Source organism: Lagenorhynchus albirostris, chromosome 2, assembly GCF_949774975.1.
Source record: "Lagenorhynchus albirostris chromosome 2, mLagAlb1.1, whole genome shotgun sequence".
NCBI classification, from domain to species: domain Eukaryota; kingdom Metazoa; phylum Chordata; class Mammalia; order Artiodactyla; family Delphinidae; genus Lagenorhynchus; species Lagenorhynchus albirostris.
In genome coordinates, this window is record NC_083096.1 from 133,370,048 (window position 1) to 133,392,405 (window position 22,358).

The window sequence follows — 22,358 nt, forward strand, 5'->3', positions numbered from 1 at the left end:
ACACTTTTTTTTTCTTGACATAGTTATCATTTGATAACTTCCTGGTAAAATTCTGTATAACTAATGGGCCACAGCTCTGCGATTGAAGAGTTGCACTTGTACGGCCTCTAGGGGTCAGCATAACTCGAAGGAAGAGCAAGGGCTGCAAACAAGAAAAAGCAAGGATTTGCAGGTTCTGAGGATGACGGAGCAGTGGAAGGTGGAAAAAGAGGTAACCCCCGAGGATGAGGACAAAGGAAGTCGACTCTACAGCCAGTCCACACAGCGTTCCTGTTTGTGTTCAACAGAAACTTGGGGACCCAGATCACTGAATAACATATTGCCTACCACATAAACTCCCTTGAAACCACTGGCAGTACTTTACGATTCCCTTCCTACGTACTGAAAGCCATTGACTTTTCCTTAAATGTCTGTTTCGGCACTTTGGACTTAGACATTTGAGATGTGAGAGTTAAGTACCACAAATTGGTCCTCCCTAAAGTTATGGTTTTCCAATTCGAACTGATTATTTAAAGGCTAGAATGATTGGAGGGGCTGGCTTCCCCTCTCTCTGAGATACGAAATGGTGGGTTTTATTTTTTTTACCTATAAACCATTTAATACTACCCCTGCAGAAGTACGGTGATTATAAACATACATTTTGGGGGGAACTCACTAACAAAACTTGCTGCCAGTACGCTGCCTCTCACTCACTACACGATATTAATCTCAGAGATACTCAAAGTGCTGAAATCGAAGGAGGGGTGATTAACAGCACACCTCGTTTTTACTTCCTGGTATATTTCCCTGTGCCTCTGGACAATACTCTTGGGGACCACAGCTGAAAAATGATTGTCTGCCTTAGTTGATGACTACTATGTGGTAAGCATTTAGCAGTGTTGGCAATCATTTATGCTACAGGAGAAAGAGCATTGTTACTTTTCCCTTCCTTTAAAAGGAGTGCACTTGGGCAGTTCAGACACAGTTTTGGGGCATAAGAAAAGAAATCATTTTCTATTCCTTGCAAACTTTGATTTACAAAAGAACACCAGAAGCTAAAAGCCTTGTTGATTTATCATGTGAAGCAAAGGGTAATTTTTCTCCCCTTGTTATGCTTTCATATAATCATGTTCACTGCCTGTATGGGTGGCATTAAAGAATTTCTGAATACAAATAATAATTTCTTGCTTTCAACCTTCATAATTCACATCGGCAGGCACCCTGCTGGGCGGTGATGCCTCCTGCCAGTGACGCTCAATCTTTTTTGCACACCACTTATCTGCCTCTCGCAGCTGCGAGTTCCATTGATCGCCATACCTGCAGGATAATGCGCCCGTAGGCGTTCTTCAGCAGATTAACCACGTCCGCGTGAGACAGCCCATCCAAAGGTTGCCCATTAATGCTGACAATCCGATCTCCAACCTGGAGGTACAAAAGTGGGAGAAAAATCACTATCATTAAGAAAAATTAAATTTGAGAAGAACGCTTAAAATTCTTTGTAAGTCATATTTCCCATTTGTGGCTATTGTGAAGATTCTGTGTCTCTACTGTGTATGCGTGTTACAGAAGCATGAGGAATTTTTATGGCTTTCCCCAAATACAGACCAATCAGAGAAACAAGAAAGGGGTCAGACTTGATTATTAAAAGGCCTTTTGTACCTTGGTAATGGTAGTGTTGCATACATCCATTTGCCAATAATAGTGGGGTGTACAAATTACCTGTTCAATAAAGCTCTACCGAGGAAGCCAAATGTTTTCTGCTTTATTTTTTCTACCTAAGTTAAGATTAAGGAGCGATGCGGGAAAAAAATTCATAAGGATGTTGATTCTTTTTTTTTTTTTTTTTTTTGCGGTATGCGGGTCTCTCACTGTTGTGGCCTCTCCCGTTGCGGAGCACAGGCTCCGGACGTGCAGGCTCAGCGGCCATGGCTCACGGGCCCAGCCGCTCCGCGGCATGTGGGATCTTCCCGGACTGGGGCACGAACCCGTCTCCCCTGCATCGGCAGGTGGACTCTCAACCATTGCGCCACCAGGGAAGCCCATAGATGTTGATTCTTTTGGTGGAAGGAAGAGTCTAAGGTCAAATCTCTCAGGTGAAAATCAATTTTGGGTGGAATGAGGTGCTAAAAATGATATGGGAGGCTTTGCAAATGAGCTGCAATTTCTTCTATCATTGAGAAGCTTTGACACAAACGATACTACTTTTATATGTTCAGGGACATAATGAATTTCAGGTATAAACTTTCTCCAATGCATTTTGCCCTCAGTGTGGGTCTCTGATAGCTGCTGGAATTCCAGTTCTAAACACAGCGCCCCTGGCTGCCTCATCCTCTCCCACCCACCGCATCACATGCTGAGAGCACTTCACCATCCCCTTTGTTTACTTTAAGCTTCTGTGTACGTGCGGCCACACCGCTGGCCTGAATCATGGCAATAAATATTGGGATATCTCCTAAGGGACTTCCTTTTCCTCCAGCAATACTGATCCCAAGGGCATCGCTGAGCTCCTAAAAAACAAAGGAAAACAAGGCTTATATGTTTAACAAAGAGCCACAACCTGACTGTCCCCAGATAGCTGTTGAATAAAATCCCTCCTGATGCAGGAGGCTACGGTACCACAGGAGTTAACCATAGCGCCTCTGAAGTCAGAAAGACCAGTGTTTCAGCTCTTAATTAGCTGGAGTACTTAATTAGCTGGGGGTGCTAAAGAAGTTCCTTAACGTCTTAGAGCTTCCATCCCTACGCATAAAGTGGGAAGAAAACCACCTACCTCACAGTGTTGATCTGAGGATTAAATGAGGTCATATAGTGCAGTCCTGGCCCACAGAAAGGGCTCAGTAAAAGGCAACAGGAGGAGTAAAAACAAAAAAAACAAAGAAAAACAACCCTATGCTACTGCTCAGTTTAGTGGCCAATTTTGATGCAGAACTTGGCAAGTATGTCCTCATATGGTGTTTACAATTAAATTACTGCACATCTCATGCTCTTCTGGGTGTGAACAAACACACTTGGCTCTGAAAGAGCTGCAGGACTATGCTAGAACAAAGGATCTTTGAAGACACCCACTGTAGTGAGTACAGAGTTTGGAGAGAGAAGTAACATGCGACCGAAAATGTTCTCTGAGATTGAGATGAGGCCGTTTGTTCACTCCAACCCTGGTGAAGAGATTCTGGCCTTTGTGCAGGTTTCCCCCACATTTATATCCCAGGGTTAACATTTTAAAAATCACTAAAAGAATAAGTGACAAGTTCCAGTTTCAGCATGGTGGCATGCACACTCTATAGCACCTTTCTCCTACTGATGAAAATGAAGACCTCTTGTCAAAATTTAAAGTACAACTACCTAAGACTTCTGAAAAGTAAAGAAACTCAAAGAAATTGTGGTGGAGAGCCAAAACTTGGAGAAACGACAGCAGAGGGTGTATCTCCCCATTGTTTTCCTGGCAGCTTTGTCCTGAAGACGAGACCCAGTCAAGGAGCTGTAAAGGTGGGGCAAACTGCTAAAACTTTGATGTTAACTCCCATCTTTCTGGTCAGAGGAACCAGGAAAAGGAGCCCTGATGGCTGGAGAATGAAGGAAGAAAACTAGAGTAGAGAGAGTCAGAGGAGGGGATCCTGTCCCTCTGTGAATGCATCCACAGAATTCTCAGGTTCAGTCTAAGCCACGCATATGAGGGACAGACCCACACTCGGGAACTGAACTGAGTTTTGAACTACCACTTACAAAAGGTGACATAACTTTCAGTCTGAGCCTAACTGGGTGGATGCCTGCTAAAACATAAACACCAGCATTCTTCAGAGTCTACACAGCAATAACATTCACCAGGGCTGGGAAAAACCCCTAAGTTACTCAACATGCAAAGAACCAGTAAAATGCGATCAATTTCTTGTTAAGTTTTTTCAAATATGCAGGACAGTTTAAAGCCAAGATGATACCATTGTCTGGTGGGGTTCTCAATTTATGTAGATGTAAACGTATGACAACAATGACATAAATGTTAGGGGAGTGGTTGCAGAAAAGGGACCTACAGGGTTGCAAGGTTTCTGCAGTTTTACTTGACCACTTAAAAATATACACAGGTTAGTGTGTTTCAATTTCACCTCGATAAAGTTGGACAAAGGAAAAAGAACAAAATGACAGCAACTTTAATATTCTGTTTTCCAAAGTGTTTGTGTCTAGCTTCTATTTTCTGAATGCATCAATAGTAAAACCCTACATGCAAATGGTAAGATGCGTTTCATTATGAAGTTTCTGCTCGGACTGTATGGGGGAGAACAGGGTGGGTAGGAGCAGGCCTTTTTATAAAAGCCTGTAAAAATAAGCAGCTGAAATGACTAAGGAAACATAAAGTGATATGTTATAAATCTTGGAATGAGGAGAAATTTAGGGAATAATTTGGCTTTGTTCAAATCCATTGTGATGTTTCCTTAGTTTATCCATAATTATGCACATGTTGGTACATTTAACTTCCCCATACGAGGAACATTTGAGTTGCCACGCTGGTGGAAAGATACTGGGAACAAATAAGGCAGATTTAGTCAAAGCTGTAGTTAATAATAATGAATTCCTGGACATTCATGATGAACTAGGTACTATGCTAAGTATACTGTATGCATTACACCTCATTTAATCCACACAACAAGATTTACCTTGTGAGGCAAGGGTTATCACCCCCAATCTACAGATAAGCAAATTGAGGTTAAGTAACTTGACAAAGGTCATAGAGCTAATAAATGGTACAGTGTCTTTAAACACAGCTATAATTGAGTCCAGAGAACTAAGTTAAGCTGGATATCACTTTACTGAAGTTGATCCATGATTACAACAAGGTCATAATTTTTTTCACTATTGCTTGAATCCCAAATTTAATGGTAAGAATAAGGAAAATAAAACTGCTTGCCAATATTCTGGATATCACACAGGAGTCTGAAAAATTGCACAGGATTATCAGGAGTCTGAAAATCAGGATTTGACAACTTTATGAAATGAAATGCATTTTGCACAATCTTCTCAGGAGGGCAATTTGGCATTATATATAAAAGCCTTTAAACAAGTGTGGATTTTGACTCAACAATTCATTTCTAAGAATTAATCCTAAAGAAATCACCCATGATATGAGCCAAAAAGAAAATACAAAGACATTCTGCTATAAAAGATGGCGAAAGTTGAGAAATATGCTAATTGTTTAATAAGAGGACATTGGTTAAGAAAAATTACAGCACATTCATACAATGGAATACTATGTAACTGACAAAAATCATACCATCTGCTGTCAAAAAATAGTTATTCACACGGCTAAAAGTCCATGCTTTAAAGTCAAAAAGACAAGCTACAAGAGTATGTCTAATGTGATACCATTTTTTGTTTTTTAAAACTTAAACACAGTGCACAAAATGAAGTGAATGTGGTGCCCCAAAAAGTTCACAGTGGTCATGTATGTGCTTTACTATATTTTCCTAAGACTGCTTGTGTTACATAGACCATATATTGCCTTCAGTAACTTAAAAGAACACACTAACAATCCAATATATTATATTGAGGGAAAGATGTACATATTATGCAACACAAATTAGAAAAAAAGCAAAATAACTGACTTACCCTGATTATCTCAATGGTCCTTAGTCCCACATCTGTGCCTATGAAGAAACAATAAATTAACTTTTTAAAAGTAAGAGACAATATATTTAGGATATAATATTGTCCCATGAAAATGGTATCATTTTCTAGGTCTTTCAGGAGGGAATACTGAGGCAAGCAGGCATTATACCCTTTCTCAAAATCCAAACTGGTGACCATCAATCAGGGGCTATGTCCTCTATTTTAAACAAGTCCTCTCTGTTTGAGATAGATGTGGCCATAATCATTTGGTCTGACAAAAGCTGATGGCCTGTAGCAGCCACTGCCTGGAATACGGTGATTAAATGGCTTGGAGGGTGAGCCATTTTTGTTTCACTGAACATTTTTCCACCTTAATCAATGATAACCTTACCCAAGGAAAGGCTTAAAAAGATGCCTTCCCCACCCCACCCATGATGGGATATGCACTTCTGACCTTCCTCGAGGGACCTGTCATTTTAAAATTTTCTCTCTGGAAATGGTTTTACTTTATGAAGTACTTTAGATTTCTGCTTTTCTCTTTTTCATGTGTAAAGTTAAAGGCATATTCCAAAAACGAATCTCTATGGCTTTCCTTCCTTTAGAACAGGCCTTTCAGAAAGCTTGGGGCTTATGTGGCCACGTTCAAAGATTTAAAAATATTTTTGCTGTACACCTGAAACTAACACAACATTGTAAATCAACTATACTCCAATAAAAATTTAAAAAAAATTTTTTTAAATTGGGTAACAGGATCGTTTTGCTGAGGGTGTGTCTCAAGTAATACCTGAGTTTTTTGGGGAAGGATCCAAAGCTCTTTTTGCGCCGACCAGGTTTTGCAGGCTGGTGATAACAGGAGCAAGGGAAGGATGAAGGCTGCTGTGCTGACTCTGCTGAAAAGCAAACTCAGTGGTCAGTCTTAGAAATTCATATTTATTATTACTATTTTACTTACTGAAGTAACCATAACCATGTAATAGAAAATTCTGTGGAGGCCAGAAAAGAAAACAAAAATTACTCACACTCCCTCTCTTATCACCCTAAACAATCCCATTTAACATTTGCTCCACTGCTTTCTCCGTTGTATGTGCTTTTATATGTGGTTTCAATCATCAAGGTAGAAAACATGCAGTAATTTAAGCTTTTTGTGCTCCACATGAAATCAGAAACATTTTCCTAGCCTGTTACAGTGTTTACATATGATCAGTTAATGCCACTAAGTGTCATTTGGGACTACAGGCAAAATTTATTTTCTTTTTATCTAAATTACTGATCTATTTTGCTAAAACAAATATAATAAAATCTAGATTTATAGGAACTTCATCAAATAGAAAGAACCCTGAACTGTAAGAAAAAGCAGTAAATATCGGGGAATATATTAGTTTAGGAATATTAAAATTTTTTTTCCTCAAAGATTTTCCTAGAGTTGGTAATAATTCAGCTCAATCTGCTATACCTCCATTACTATCATTTTAAAATAAATCTAACGTTTATTTAAATAAATTTAGATAATGTATAGTCATGTTTGGCTAGTGGCTATTCAATGAAAATCATATGCAATGAAAATCGTATACACAGTGAAGGAGCTTTCCAATGCAGAAAACAATGACACCACTAATGAATAAAGAATTTTTTCTACCGAATTCTCACGGTTACGCTTTAACTGCCTCAAAATTTTGAGGTAAACCTAAGACCATAATTATTACCTGAAAAATTATAATTTGATCCATTTCCTTAGTATGTTGAAAGTTGTTTAATATTTTAACATTCCTTAAATATGAAAAATCTCAAATATACAGAAAAGTTGAATGATACAGTAGACACACCACCTAGATTCCACAATTAATATTTTACTATTTTTTTGTTACATATCTATTCATCACTCAGTTGGCCTTTAAAAAAAATTCATTTCAGAGTAAGTTACAGACATCAGTGCACTTCACAGTGGATATATATATATATATATATATATATATATATAAAGGAGTGTTTTTATATTTTTCCTGAAAGGATATGATTTATATCAATGGTGCTATAATAGATAACTACTCAGAAATGAGGAAGTATAGCATATTATAACCTTTGCCTAAACAAAATCTCAGAACATTGTGTTTGTCAAGGCCTTTAGAAATATGAACTTTGCCTGGAGGTACTCCCTCAGTTATCTGAGGAAAAGATTTCTCAAGTGTTTTTACCATTATACATTTTCCTCTGCAGAGTAAAGATACTCTTTCCTGGTTGGTAGGAAAACACTTTTTTTAAAAAGAGGCTTTGTAGCCCCATGGCTAGAAGATCTCTCTTAATGAACCCACTTTCTCTAGGCCAAGTCAACGAGTTAAAATTCTCCTAGACCCTCAAAAGGAGGCATCTGTCTCCCTATCTTATAATTGCTCAGAAGGAAATCCGTGCCCCTAGAGAGTCCTGACTGCTTTAAAAAGGTTTGGAGGGGAAATGTTTGGGAATGGGTTCCTCTTTTTCTCCATCTGGGTCATGGGCTGATATTCAATTCTTGAAGATGGAGGACACTTCTTTTACAGTCTGCTACAAGCCTTCTTCCCATTAGCTACATATCAGTACAGACTTTCATATCATCTAGGTCATAATTTTAAGAACAAAGTAAGGATAAAATATATTTTCTGCTTTGCTTAAAATTGAATTAAACTTCTACCCTCTGAAATAAAAATTCTGTGCAAAGAGGTTAAAGAAAAGTATTTGATACTTCGTTCCAGGTTTCTGAAATATGACAGCTCACATTTACATAACAGATAAATGGTCATGGAGGGTTTTTGACCTTTAATAATAGAGCCTCTAAATTTGTTAGTTTTGTATTTAACCTGAGTGTAAAGTTTATTCATCACTAAGATGCACATATACATTCCTCAAGGACAGAAATCCAGTTCTACCTACCACCTCACCTGTCAGTCCAAAATTTTCTTAAAACACTGGAATTCCTTATAACCCCTTTGTGCCTTTGCCTATGCTACACCCTCTGTCTGGAATACCTTTTTTTTTTTTTTTTTTTTGTGGTAAGCAGGCCTCTCACTGTTGTGGCCTCTCCCGTTGTGGAGCACAGGCTCCGGACGTTCAGGCTCAGCGGCCATGGCTCACGGTCCCAGCCGCTCCGCGGCATGTGGGATCTTCCTGGACTGGGGCACGAACCTGTGTCCCCTGCATCGGCAGGCGGACTCTCAACCACTGCGCCACCAGGGAAGCCCTGGGATACCTTTTCTCTCTTTTCAATCTATCAAACTCCTTTTGGAGTGAGACCCAATTGAACCCCTTCTGTGTTGCCCTCCCATACTCTCCAGGAAGAAAAATTTCATCTCCAGTATTGTTCATTCTGCATTCTAAACCCTATGTACAATAGGGCTTCAATGAAATCACTCAAGTTGAATCGTCCATTAAGGAAGAAGCCAAGACAACTATTTTGCATCTCAAGTTCCCACTTTTGATACAAGTCTGGTCAGAGTCCTCACCAACTATTGACCTCTAGAATCCTAACGCACCACTGTCTCTTAGTACACATGATATTTGCTGCCCATTACATAAACCAGAAATGCCCCCCCCCCAAAAGTTCCAAACCTAATATGATGTTTATTGGGTTTGATTGTTCTGATGATTATCTAAAAGAAGCCAGCTAATCTGTGAACCTATCTGAACAATGTTGTTTTTTCTTCGCTCATTTTCTAACACCAATGAGGCAAAAGGGGCAGCTAACTTAATTCCAGAAGCACCTGTGTGCTAACCATAAAATCAGAACATCATCTAAACAAAGGCCTTGGAGTGGCTTTAAGGAAATTAGGAAGGAGACCAAAAGTCATGCTTTTAACCTCAGACAAAGGCCCATCTAATAACCCACAAAAGGGATTGGGGGTCACATGTAAGTTTCTATAGTTTCATTATGTACCAAATGGGACTTAACATATCCTCTACTGTCTTGATTTTGTCAGCCACTACAATGAAAAAAAAAATACAGTGAAATATACTTCATTGAAAAAAAGTGGCATTTACCTCAGCCTTGCAAATAAACATGAGATGTTTGCTAACCCACAAAATATCACCCACTAAGGCTTCCCTCCCACAGGAGAAACAACCCCCCACTTTGCTCTCCCAGGAATATACCATTAATTGCTCTCAGCATGTGTGAGTGGCTATTCACAAGTTAACTTTATAGCAATATTTAATTGAATGAATAGAACAATGTTGTGCTAATGAGGGTCAAATTGCCACCAGATGTTACGTCTTTCTTTTTTAAATAAACACAGCTGTGTACATGCAATGCCTAGGTAATATAGAACTAATAGTGGGAGAGAAAAGGGGTTCTAAGAAAACATTTGCAGGCAATAAAGGAGAGAAAAATCTAGGGATTAATGAATTCCCACCCCACCTTTCACTTTTTATTTCAAACACATTAAAGTACACCGAACTTGGTGTTGTGAATATGCTGTATATTACACATTGTTTCCAAACCATCATTTATGAAATGGAGAACTTTCTCCCAATTGGGACAGGTGAGCCAGTCTAACGGGAAGCCATCAACAACCTGACTGTTCTGTGATGTCTTCCTCGAGGAGGTCCAGGAACCAGCTCGGAGTCTTCCAATCTCTAGCTGCACAAGTCCCTGTGCACACTTGGGAAGACAAGAAAAGAACAGAGGTGAAAAACAGTAGGATTTGTGTTCTAAATTCTCATGGCAGTGCCTCCACTCATCTCTCTGCAGCCAAGAACTGTAAATGGCTGATGAAGGCTGCAGGTAGAAAGGAAATTCAGTTATCAAAAAAAATCACACAACGTCACAAAAATTTATCAGCTCAATGTTATTCATCTCATGATTTTGCGACTTCTTTAAACACGTTAAAAGGATTACATTTCAATTCACCTCCTTTCTCTTCCTTTTCCCTTCTGATGAAAGTATTTGCGAGCAGTGAAATGATTAAGAAAAAGTGGTGAAAAGGAGGACAGAAAAATCAAACACAGAGGTAATCTAATACAATTCCTCTGTTGAGTAGTAACTGATAGTTGACTATTTTAGGAAAGCAGGATTTTAAAATAAAATTCATTTATCTTTGCAAAAGCTCCTACAGCTATAGTATTTGTGAAACAGAATAAGATACACCTGGTTATAGTTGAATGGCAATTTACAAGGATTTTTATTAACCAGTTTCTTTCAAGGGAGGTAGGGTCCATGTGGCAAAGACACTTGGAAGGGAACCTTGAGCCTTAGCCTCCCGGCAACTTCAGTGAGAGACAGTTTGGATGGCAGGAAAACCCCTCAAGTGCAGCTCTGAGATCTTGGGCACGCCCTTCTACTTTCTCAGACTTCACTGTGAGATGAAGGACTTGGTCTGTAACAATCTTTAATGTTTCTTCAAGCAATAAATGCTGGATTTGATGAATTCATGTTAATATAGCCCAAGAGGGAGGAGGATACATTTTGTGACTCCAGGAGAATCTGTCCCATCAAATGCATTTAGAGGACAATTGAGGATACTTGGAATTCTCACAAGTATGAAAAACTAGCTTAAATCCCCAAATAGGGTTCCCTTCAATCCTGTTAGTCAGTATAATAGCTTTCTTTTAGGGCTATTCCTGATTGGTTAAAATAATCAGGTATTAGGTCTCTAGTAAAAAATTAGAATCAGCATAAAATTCAACACATTTTATAAACAAGCCAGATTAGAACCGTTCCCGGTGGACTTGAGTTATACCAGCCACACAGAAAGCAGCTAGGGACTCACCTTGAGGATAGTGGCCACTGTTTCCTGGGAGGCACTTCTCATGTCCTCCCCATTCACAGATAAGATCTGGTCTCCCTGAATCAATCTCCCATCAAGGTCTGCAGCTCCACCTTTCACGATGTCAGAAATAAACACTCCACTTCCATTTCTGTGAATACCATAAAGCAGTGTAGTGGCACAACCTAATATTTCTATATTAAATCAGAGACTACTGATATTCTTCCCAAACGATAAACCTCAGAGTGCTTGCCCTTTAAATAGCTTATACCTATTTACACTGCCTGTAATATTCACTTTCATTGGCCCAAGGGCATAATTTCTGCAAGAGGATAATTTTAGTGAAATAAAATGGAAATACACTTTAAAAAGTAGAATTAAGTACTATTAAAATATACAGGTTATTTCCTTAGAGATCAGCTCAATTATTATCATATGATCTATTTCTAGTCTCTTTTTCACTCTCCCTCTCTTTCCCTGCCTTCATTACTTTAAGGTTTTAATTATGTTTATTTATTTGATGAACAAATAAATGTCTCAAAAGTCAAGAGGTTAAAAAGGGGTGGGGGGGAAGTTCACCTCTCACCTCTGTTCACCTGTCCACAAGTTTCCCTCTCAGAGGTAACCAATGTTACTCATTTCTTGGGTATCTCCAAGAGATATTCTGTGTATACGTAAGCAAATGCATGTGGGTATAGTACACATGCTTGTAAATGGATATACATGCACATACACTCCTTTTTTCCCTTCAGTTTTGTTTTCTTTAACTTTGCTTTTTTCACTTAATACCTTAGCAACTGGTCTTTATTAGCACTTGGAGCTTCCTCAATGTTTTCTTTCTATGGCTACATACTATTCTATGAATGTTCCTTAATTTCATTTATTAGTAAACTATTGGTGGACATATATCAGTAGGTTATTTCCATTCTTTAGCTACTGCAAACTATGTGCAGTGAATAACATATCTACAAGCATATGGTTAGGATAAATTCCTAGTCGTGGAACTGCTAGGCAAAGAATTGTGAATTTTGAGAGCTTATACATCTTATCTTTTTTTTTGTTTTTTAAAAATGAACTCATTCTAGCTCAGACGGATTTTTGTTTTTTTATTTTATTTATTTATTATTTTTGGCCGCTTTGGGTCTTCCTTGCTGCGCGTGGGCTTTCTCTAGTTGCAGTGAGCAGGGGCTACTCTTCGTTGCGGTGCATGGGCTTCTCACTGCAGTGGCTTCTCTTGTTGTGGAGCTCGGGTTCTGGGCACACAGGCTTCAGTAGTTGTGGCATGCGGGCTCAGAAGTTGTGGCGCACGGGCCGCAGCATGTGGGATCTTCCTGGACCAGGACTTAGAACCTGTGTTCCCTGCATTAGCAGGCAGATTCTTAACCACTGTACCACCAGGGAAGTCCCTACATCTTATCTTTTATAATGAAACCTTTTGTGCTAAGGAATGTAAATGTTCCTTACAAACTCAATCTAAAATGCTGGTATTGTATGAAGATTATTTCATCAATCCACTACGAGACAATAAAGGAAAAACCATTACTCTAAATGGAATCTCTCCAGGCACGTGTATGCATCACAGCAAGAAAGGAAACTTCAACATGGGCTCTGTCAGTTGCTCTGTACCCAGATGTCCACTGAGTTTGCTTAGAAATATGAGTCTCAGCTCCTTTGTTTCATAATGCATTTCCAAATTGACGGTTTTATGGTGCTGAAGTAAAAAAGAGATCATGAGAGCACAGTACGTGGCGCAAAAATCAGTGCTCAAAAATGGTAGCTAGTATCTTAGTAACAGCTTGGACTGCTGGAAAAAACCACTAGGCTAGTCATCAGAGGTCTGTGAGGGCACATGACACAACATATGTAAAACCAACTTCAATTCTTCCTAAGAATATGTTTGGTGCCATTTAAGGCTATATTGGGGTGTCACATGAAAATCCTGCAGCCCTGTTGGAATAAATACACACTAGATATCTAAAGCCAGTAAACTGTGGAAGCTAGAATTGCAGTTTCAAAATCTTACTTACTTCTCTAACCTGTTAATATTATTCTGGAGTAATTACTGCAATTCCTATCACACGGGTAAGCAGCAAAGATCTCAAAAGAGTAGCCTAGCCACGAGGATCTACCTACATTTTTGCTGCAAGCTATTATTTTGGGGACATCTGTCTTAACAGAAAACTGTAGTCATGAAGAATCTATGTCTGTCGACTATGTCAACTCAGCTAGTCTCAGGAACTACCCAACTAGTTTAAGAGAGTACGAAATTAACATGGTACTCTATGGCAAAGCAATTCTCCTAACCCAACATTGTATATATAAATCTCTTTCTTGATATCAGCTGTTTCTTGGGTACGGTTGCTTTAATTAACCCCTGCAAGCCACACATCTAAGTGAATCCAAGTTGAAAGAACCTTAGAAACTCTATTCTTACTCTCCATGGGGATAAAAGTCTGAACAGTCTGGGTCGACTGGGCTTAGAGTTCTATCTTTATATGACACATTTTTGGGCTTGCTCAGAAACATGACCTATCTCGTTCGAGTATTCATAAAAATGTTAATCTTAGAAATCATATCATTAGTTTATACTAAGCTTTATCTTTCAGTGTTTATAGGCTTTAGCCCCTAAAACTCCGAAGGAAGGAGGTCAATCAATCCTGACCTTCACAGCATTTCCTTACCGCTTCCCAACGATGCTCAGGCCCAGGCCTCGGCCAGCCTTCTTCTGCAGATCCACGGGGAAAACCTCCAAGTTCTCCTCATCCCTGTAGTACGCCTCGTCCCTATACACCACCAATCGCACCTTCTGGGGGGTCTGCCTCAGGGCCGTGATGGCTTCTTCGTGGCTGGCACTCCGCAGGTCAATCCCATTAACCTGGAATGACGGGCATCCAAGATGCGCTGCTGACAGCAGAGGCCTCTCTGTCTGGGGGAGCTCCTTGACCCAACCAGTGAAAAACCTCCAGAAATGTCCAGCCATTCCCAAAGCACACAGGGAGTGACCACTAGCAGTCATAGCTGCTTCAGATACAAAGGCCGTAATCCTTACACACCTCCACCCCAAATAAGCATAGAGGGTGGGTTAGTACGCATGATAATGCAATTTTAGGTGGCTGTGAACTTTACTGTGAACTCAACATGAGACAGCAGGGACTACCTGGCTCATTTAATTGAGGTCAAAGGGGAAATAAACATTAGTATTTGGTCAGCATTTCTTGGACTCAGTTTGCTGATTGAATTTGACATCCTCACTCTTAATTGCTAACATCGTGACTACTTCAGAACAGGCCAGAAGGAAATGAGGGACTGGTATTTCTGACAGCGTCAAAGACTCCCTGAAGTCCACTCATCTGAATCTGTATCTGAGTGAGCATAGACAGGACCATGCATTAGACAGCAGACTATACTGGAAGCAGCACTGAGTAAAACCATGGTCCCGCTTCTAGAAAATCATGTGAATTTGGGCAGGTCATGTAAACTCTGTGAGCTTCCATTTCCTTGTCTGTTAAATGGCAAAATCATAGCCAACTTATTTATTTACTTAATAAATGCTTGTGTATTAGCCCTTTATTAGAATTTCCTCATTCAATCTTACACTAACTGTCTGATACTATTACCATTTTACAGATGAGGAAACTGAAGCATGGAGAGGTTAAGTGACTTGACCAAGGTTACAAAGCTAGTACATGGAGGAGCCACAATTTGAACCCAGATTATCTTTCCACCCTTAGCTTCTATACCATGCTGCCTCATCTTATTCTTAGAATGGGTTTTTGGAGCTCCCTGACACAGCAAAAATCAAGTATTGATGTTGGTAACTCAATGACACAAGGGGGAAATTAAGAGGCAGAGTAGCCTAGGCTCAAATGAAGGGAATCATGGGTCACTTCTTCAAGGTCCCAGCTAGGAAAAGAGCCAAACCAAGGGAAGGATGGGCCTAGGCCATGGCCAGGTGGATGACAGAGTTCTCTCAAGATGTTGGTTTCAGTCTGTGTTTTGGTCCATCCCTGGGTGTCCTGGGCAGGTCAAGCCTACCTCTGGACCTCCATTCCTTCATCTGTACAATGAGGGGCTGGTCTAAGGCTCTTCCAGTTCTAACATTCCAAAGACTCAGGACTCATGCATAAAGAATGGTTACAGAGAAGGGAGAAGAGAAGAATGAGCCCTTCTTGGAGAAGGCGACTTTTGAGCTATTATTTAAAGCTGATGCTATGAGTCAAGAAATTGTTTAAAAGCCTAATTTTCAAGCTGCTCTTTCTTTTCTGGTATATCTTGGTGGGTCTGTGAACTCAGTTAGATTAACTACACCCAGAATAACAGTGTTTAAGCAGGGGTTTTGGATATAGATGGAATTCGGTTTGAGTGCTGATTTTAACTTACTATGTGAAACCTTACATAGATTACTCAAGGCCAGCTTCAACTCTGTCTTCCACAAATTGGAGATAATAATAATAACAATAATCATAATATCCATGTAGTGTTGTGAAGATTAAATGAAATAAACCCTGGAGTACATTCGGCACAGGGCTTGGCATACGGTTAAGCTTGACAGAAGTTAGGAACTGATATTTTTAAAAGGAACTGAAGTAACTCCAGTCAGGGCTGTATTTTCTCAGTACCAGCGTTCACTGTTACTTTAGGCGCACGAATGCACTTCAGGCCCACGAATGCGCTTTCATTGTTTGTGAGGTAAACCCACAGACCAAGGGGGAAAGAATGTCTCCAGAAAATGTGGCCTGAGCTGATTATTTTCCTGTATTCCAACAGATGGCACACAAGACCACTTCTGCTACTCAACTGAAAAAAAGTTACCTCCATGATTGAAGGTGAATTCTCTAAGCCTCTAAAATACCCTTTGAAAGGCCCTAACAATTATGCTTTTAATTAAAAGCACTGTCATGAACTCTAATATTACAAAAGCAATTCACACTAAATGCCAGCATCAAGATGTCTGCTCAGATCAAAGTGATCTGTTCCAAGTTCACAGTTTTCATTTTCTCCTCTGCTTATCAAGAGACACCATTAAATGTACCAATAATTGTAAGAGAAATATTGCTGTGTGGCTAGAATATCGTGCAGTGATGTATTACCTTAAGTGCCTTACATAAGCACCAGATGCATTATCTAGAACATTGATTGTAGAGGGGTAGGAGTGGTAATAGCAGGGTTCCCTATTTGAGAAGGGCCATAGGGAGCCCCAGTTGTCAATGGGAGTATATCATGTCCCTTGGCGAGGACAGGCATTCGGGGAAATGGGTAAAGTGCTGCTTTGGAAGGAAAGAATAACCAAACTAGGGCAGCAGTTCTTATTATTTTACCCCACAGGGAAAACCAGGCATTAGCCCTCTACTCTTTCTTCTCCCACTTGCACAAAAATAGAAGGGGATAACGGGAATAGGTGTAGGGTAAGAGGAGGGTCTGAACCTTAAAAAAGAACCAGAAAGAAGACAGTCCATGTTAATCATAGAATCATAAATCTTACCAGACTAAAAAATTATTTGACTATATCTTTGTAAGCAAAACCTGGCTTGTCCTCATTTAACATGAGGATAGTATAAAACCATGGAAGGCCAGCCTGCACCAGGCAGACTCTCATGAGCAGAAAAGCCATTGTTTGGAAAAAGTACAGTCTCGAAATGTATCACCAAAGCTGGCCTGTCTTCTTCTCGAGGCAACCTGCAGGCCCCAGGCTGACTATGCCTCATTATGCATCTGCACACAGCAGCCACAAGTGGAACAAGTTCAAATGGGGAATCTAAAGCTGCTTAGAAGGGAAACATGTTCCTTGACCAACCTGAGAGCTACATTTCTTAACTAAACACACAGTATGCTTTTGTGGACAAGATCCTGTCTGGGGCAAGAGAAGAGCCTGTCTGGCTATCTTTAATGAGAAGTGTAGTGTAGACCATCCATTCACACTGGGTAATACAATTCGGCCAGATGCCAGGAAATGGTTTAGTTGACCTTTCAAATTCTCCTTGCAGTTAAAACAAATTTGCTTTCTTCATGCTTATCTGTCCTGAGTGTTCACTTATACATGAATATATTTTATGGAAGACAGCAGCTACAGCTGAGGGTCTATTCAATACAGATAGATAAATTAAATTTTTTTTCTTTTATTGAGGTATAACTGCTATAAAATAAACACTACATATTTAAAGATTTATACTGTGAATTTATGTGAATTTATACCTGTGCAAACATCGCCATAAACAAGAAATGCACATATTAGATTTAGGTCCACGTGTCCATTACAGAAAAATCTGTGGGCTTACAAATTATGTTAACTATCAAGACATGTATGCATCTGTACTCTTCTGAATACTCAATCTATTCCTCTATAAAGCCAATTATGATAGCACCAGTTAATCAGAAAATCTAGGGAGGAAAAAAAACCCCTCAAAACTCCTGACCACTAAAAAATGATGTTGTATGCTAAAACAGTCAAGTCCATTCCCAAAGAGGTTACATTTATTTTTCTAACCTCATACACTTGCACCTTAATGAATGTGCTGGGAATATGTCCTAATCCAATGATGAAGCACAGTAAAGGCCTGCAGAGAAACCCTATAACTTGCCCTGAATTTAATTTGCACTCAGCCTGGCCTCTCCTTTAACCCTTTCTTGCCTATGTTTTCTACCTTTAATTATAACTCTGGTTTCATCTTGGGAGGCAGACTTGAAGCACCAAAGGGAAAAATAAAATTCTATGATGTCATTCATAATGTGCTACATTAAAGCTGCAAAGCAAAAATGCACATGCCCACCATAAAATGTTAACTATTCAATTAAATTCATCCAATGAAAGAAATAAATGTTGCCTAAAGGTTTCACACCATTGAAAAAGCTCTTTAGTTCCACCTACCAGAATGCCTGGCATTGACTTTCCATTCATCCGTTTCCTAGTTCAGACACTGCCTGCCTTGGCTCTTTTTAAAAGGCTTTAATACCTTTGCTTAAATGAGAGTCCTTTTAAAAGAGTCAAGTTAAGCATTTCAATTTTTAATAAGTACCATATACCACCTAAAGGAAGAAGAGTCTACGTTTTCATCAGCTAGGAAACAAAGGTACCATGGCGTGGACCTCCATTTGACATAAATATACTTATTAGGGATAAGAAAGTAATACTTAAAGCTGCAATAAAGTCTTTTAAAATATCAGGTTTGCATGTTTATGTGTGTGTCTATACATATGTGTTTTTAGAAGGGCATTTAGTAAGGTGGAGAGGCAAAAAGATCAAATTGCAATATTATACAGTTTCGTTTGATTATAGAACCTTTAGTTGTACTTTCCCCTCTAATTAAAGAAAGTTTTCACAGACAGATTTAGGTTGGTAATCTGTCATGATTCTAATGAGTTATTTGATGTACATCAAAAAAAGAATAAAGTACATGTTTTGTTACACTGGGAAAGAAATAATAAGGATATAGTTGACTAGAAGACAGTGAATAGGTAAACTGTGGATCAAGGTCACTAAAGGAACCATATTTGCTGGTATAAAATAGAATTCATAATCACATACCTCTAATATCTGGTCACCAGCCCAAAGTCTTCCATCTCGGGCTGCTGCCCCTTCTTCATAGACTTCATGTATAACTATAGCATCCTATAAAAAACAAATCCTTCTTAATTTTTAACAACCATAAATGCTTCCTTAAGCCAGCAACCAAACCATAGGCAGCAACCCATAGTTTGCTATTTGTTAATAAAGCCATATTTTATTTGACCTAAACAAAATACACAGTTTTGGTATATTCAGAGGTATAATCGATTTTTCCTAAGTTTATTATTTCATTCTTTTAGGACTGGTTTTGCCTAATATTTCAAGTTAAACTTCCCCATGTGTTTTCCTGTTAACTGTGTACACTGCTGCTGTGTATACACTTGAGGTGAACGCTGTCTCATTCTTATTTACATTTGATGGTATATTTTGAAACATGGTTTCAAGTATTTATTGGTATTCAAGGATTTGGCATAGAAGTGTGGCCTGATGAAGGGGGTTGGTCAGGCCTCATTACTTGGGCAATGAAAGGTAAGAACTTAGGGGAATGAACTGGCCCTGGAGGACAGAGCATGGAGTAGGGGAAAGGGCATTCACAGACCTAAGTGTAAGACACTGTGGTTTCAAATCCTGACTCTGGGGCTTCCCTGGTGGCGTAGTGGTTGAGAGTCCGCCTGCCGATGCAGGGGACATGGGTTCGTGCCCCGGTCCGGGAAGATCCCACATGCCGCGGAGCGGCTGGGCCCGTGAGCCGTGGCCGCTGAGCCTGCGCGTCCGGAGCCTGTGCCCCGCAACGGGAGAGGCCACAACAGTGAGAGGCCCGCGTACCGCAAAAAAAGCAAAAACAAAAAACAAAAACACTGAAGGGCACTGAAATGACGGTGGTAATGGAGATGCTAGGTGTCTTGGCGGGCCACTGGAGAGGAAAAGCGCTTTTGAATGGAGACTAGAAACAGAGATCTGTGGGTCCCTGAGAAGTGAGGATTTGAGCCCTGCACTGCCCAGTGCCCTTCCATTCCCTGCCCCTCCAGGCCACACACAGGTTGCAAGACCCTGCAGACAATGGTCAAGGGCTGCGGCCTACAGGTGTAATGGATCCCACCTTGAAAGAAGTCCTGAGTCCCAAGCATTGGGGCCTGGAAGCGGCAGGACTTCGGATGTGAAGAGATCATGCAGGCCTGGGTAAGCATGGGCTTGGTGATTACCAGGGTGGACTGATGACAATGACCACAGGGGCCCCAGTGTTGGGGAGCTTTGAGACAGAACCAGAACCCTGAGAGCCAATGGACCTCCAAAATGACTGAGGTTGATTCCACCTCAGTCCAGAAGCGTGGAGTCTCAGAATTAGAATTAAATTGACTTGAAGTAAATAAATGAAATATTTCTTGCAAAAATATAAGATAGGTAAAGACCTCCAAACCAAACCTACTTTTCAAAAAAAAAGTTTCCTATACAAATGCTCTAGTAGAGAAACAACCAAAGAAAATCAGAGGTCTTTAACCAGATGACCCATCTGGATTCCAAATATCTTCCCAATAATAAATGCTTTCATTTGATCACCACACAGTTCTGAAAACATTCTTTATTATTATAGCAATTAGAGAGGCAGCTGCAAAGAGCCGGGAAGGGTTCCTTGATCCAGACAATTTACGTTTCAGATTCTGTACCAGCAATAGATTTTAGACCATTCTTTGCTTTAACTCTGACTTATGAAATTTCCAGACCCAGGGAGCATTTATACTGCCAAGAGTTTGTTTCTCTGCACTGTTTCAGGGGAATGATTTCAAGGAAATTTGCTGGGTCAGTGGCTTCAGGCGATCCCAACAACACTGCCAAGATGACACTAAGGGCCATTTTCATGAAGCTAGTTCAGGGAGAAATTAATGCAAGCTCCTGGTTACACCCTCTGTAATGCTGGTTTTCAAAGCCTGGTGGCCAAATGCCCCGTTTTCACTGAAGTTGGGAGAGTCAGACTGAACTTATGCTACACATGGCTTTTACAGAGCTGAATTTTCAGCATAAACTCCTTTGATCTTGGAACATTACAAAAGTCAAATGGGAAATTTCTCTTCGTTCATACTCAAAGGGAAGGAAAAGACCCACTGGAGTTTTTAATCAGTAAAAGTAGCCTGAATCCAAAACTCTTAGATACTTTCTGGGTGCTCAATGAACTATCATACATAAAATAAATATACTGTTAATAGGCTCAAATAAATGCTGAATTCACTGCCAATGATCTGCTTTTGGTCCATGAGTCTTTCTAGATGGAAAACTCCATTTCTTTCTTTCCTTTTACTCGACTACAGTTGTGGCTTCTCTTAAAGCCATCAGTGAAAATACAAGAAAATGTGAGGCACTCTGACCTGTCAATAGAAGAAGGTCACATTTCTTACCATGTGCCCTCATGTGCCCAAAGTGCTCTATGAAACTGTGGTTCTGGACAGTTGCATTAACTGGGGGTGATAGAGGTGCGAGGTAGGGACCAAATTAGAAATGTGGGCTAGTGAATTGGGGAAAAAAAAAGATTTATTTTTCAAAACTTATATAGTTCATAGCATAGAACAGGATAGTAAAAATAGACACTGGTTTGGGATATTTTAGACATCTATTTGACAAGGCTATATTAAAATTTTACTTCTTTCTTGGTTTGAAAAAAATTGCGATTAGATGAAATAGTGGGTCATTGATGAAAGACTGACCTTTACTATTTCAAATAAAAATTTGGAGTTGATTATATACATGATTCTCATCTGCTCATTGTATCCTCCTAATTTTAATGCTCTTGAGCTATTTATTCAAGCAAAGTTGCTTGTTAGGGACTTCCCTGGTGGTCCAGTGATAAAGAATCCGCCTTACAATGCAGGGGACGCTGGTTCGATCCCTGGTCAGGGAACCGCAAGGCAACTAAGCCTGTGTGCCACAACTACTGAGCATACATGCCTCAACTAGAGCCCACGTGCCAGAAACTACAGAGCCCACACACCCTGGAGCCTGCACACCACAACTAGAGAAGAGAAAACCTGTATGCCACAACTAGAGAGAAACCCCCGCACCACAGTGAAGAGCTCGCGTACGATAACGAAGAGCCCGCACGCCGCAAGGCAAGATCCCGCACGCCTCAACGAAGATCCCATGTACTTCAACTAAGACCCGATGCAGCCAAAAATGAATTACATAAAGAAATAAATAATAAATCTTTTTTAAAAAAAAGCTGCTTGTTGGCACAGTTTTGAGTGCCTTCTCCTCCACCAACTCCCTCCCACATTCATACCTGTGTGTATTTAAATAACACTCGGGCTTCCCTGGTGGCGCAGTGGTTGAGAATCTGCCTGCCAGGATTCGAGCCCTGGTCTGGGAAGATCCCAAATGCCGCGGAGCAACTGGGCCTGTGAGCCACAACTACTGAGCCTGCGTGTCTGGAGGCTCAGACTAATAAGAAAATAATTTCCTCTTGGTAGTTGTGTCGAGAGGCCGCGACAGTGAGAGGCCCGCGCACCGCGATGAAGAGTGGCCCCCACTTGCCGCAACTGGAGAAAGCCCTCGCACAG

At 40.2% G+C, this 22,358-nt stretch overlaps 1 protein-coding gene across 11 annotated transcripts in view; it reads right to left on the reverse strand.

Annotated features, from left to right (window-relative positions):
- Positions 1–22,358, reverse strand: part of PATJ (PATJ crumbs cell polarity complex component) — a 365,234-nt gene that overhangs the window by 27,782 nt on the left and 315,094 nt on the right. For 6 of the 11 annotated variants that reach the window (XM_060139890.1, XM_060139887.1, XM_060139888.1 and 3 more), the window contains 8 exons: positions 18,832–18,915; positions 13,991–14,184; positions 11,313–11,460; positions 10,118–10,204; positions 6,362–6,467; positions 5,578–5,615; positions 2,364–2,486; positions 1,297–1,401 (listed from right to left, as the gene is read on the reverse strand). In XM_060139890.1, the coding sequence (XP_059995873.1) occupies positions 1,297–1,401; positions 2,364–2,486; positions 5,578–5,615; positions 6,362–6,467; positions 10,118–10,204; positions 11,313–11,460; positions 13,991–14,184; positions 18,832–18,915 (885 nt within the window). Of the gene's footprint in view, positions 1–1,296; positions 1,402–2,363; positions 2,487–5,577; positions 5,616–6,361; positions 6,468–9,481; positions 9,528–10,117; positions 10,205–11,312; positions 11,461–12,928; positions 13,021–13,990; positions 14,185–18,831; positions 18,916–22,358 lie in introns of those variants that run through there. The other 5 variants (XM_060139886.1, XM_060139891.1, XM_060139892.1 and 2 more) reach the window with 5 other exon arrangements.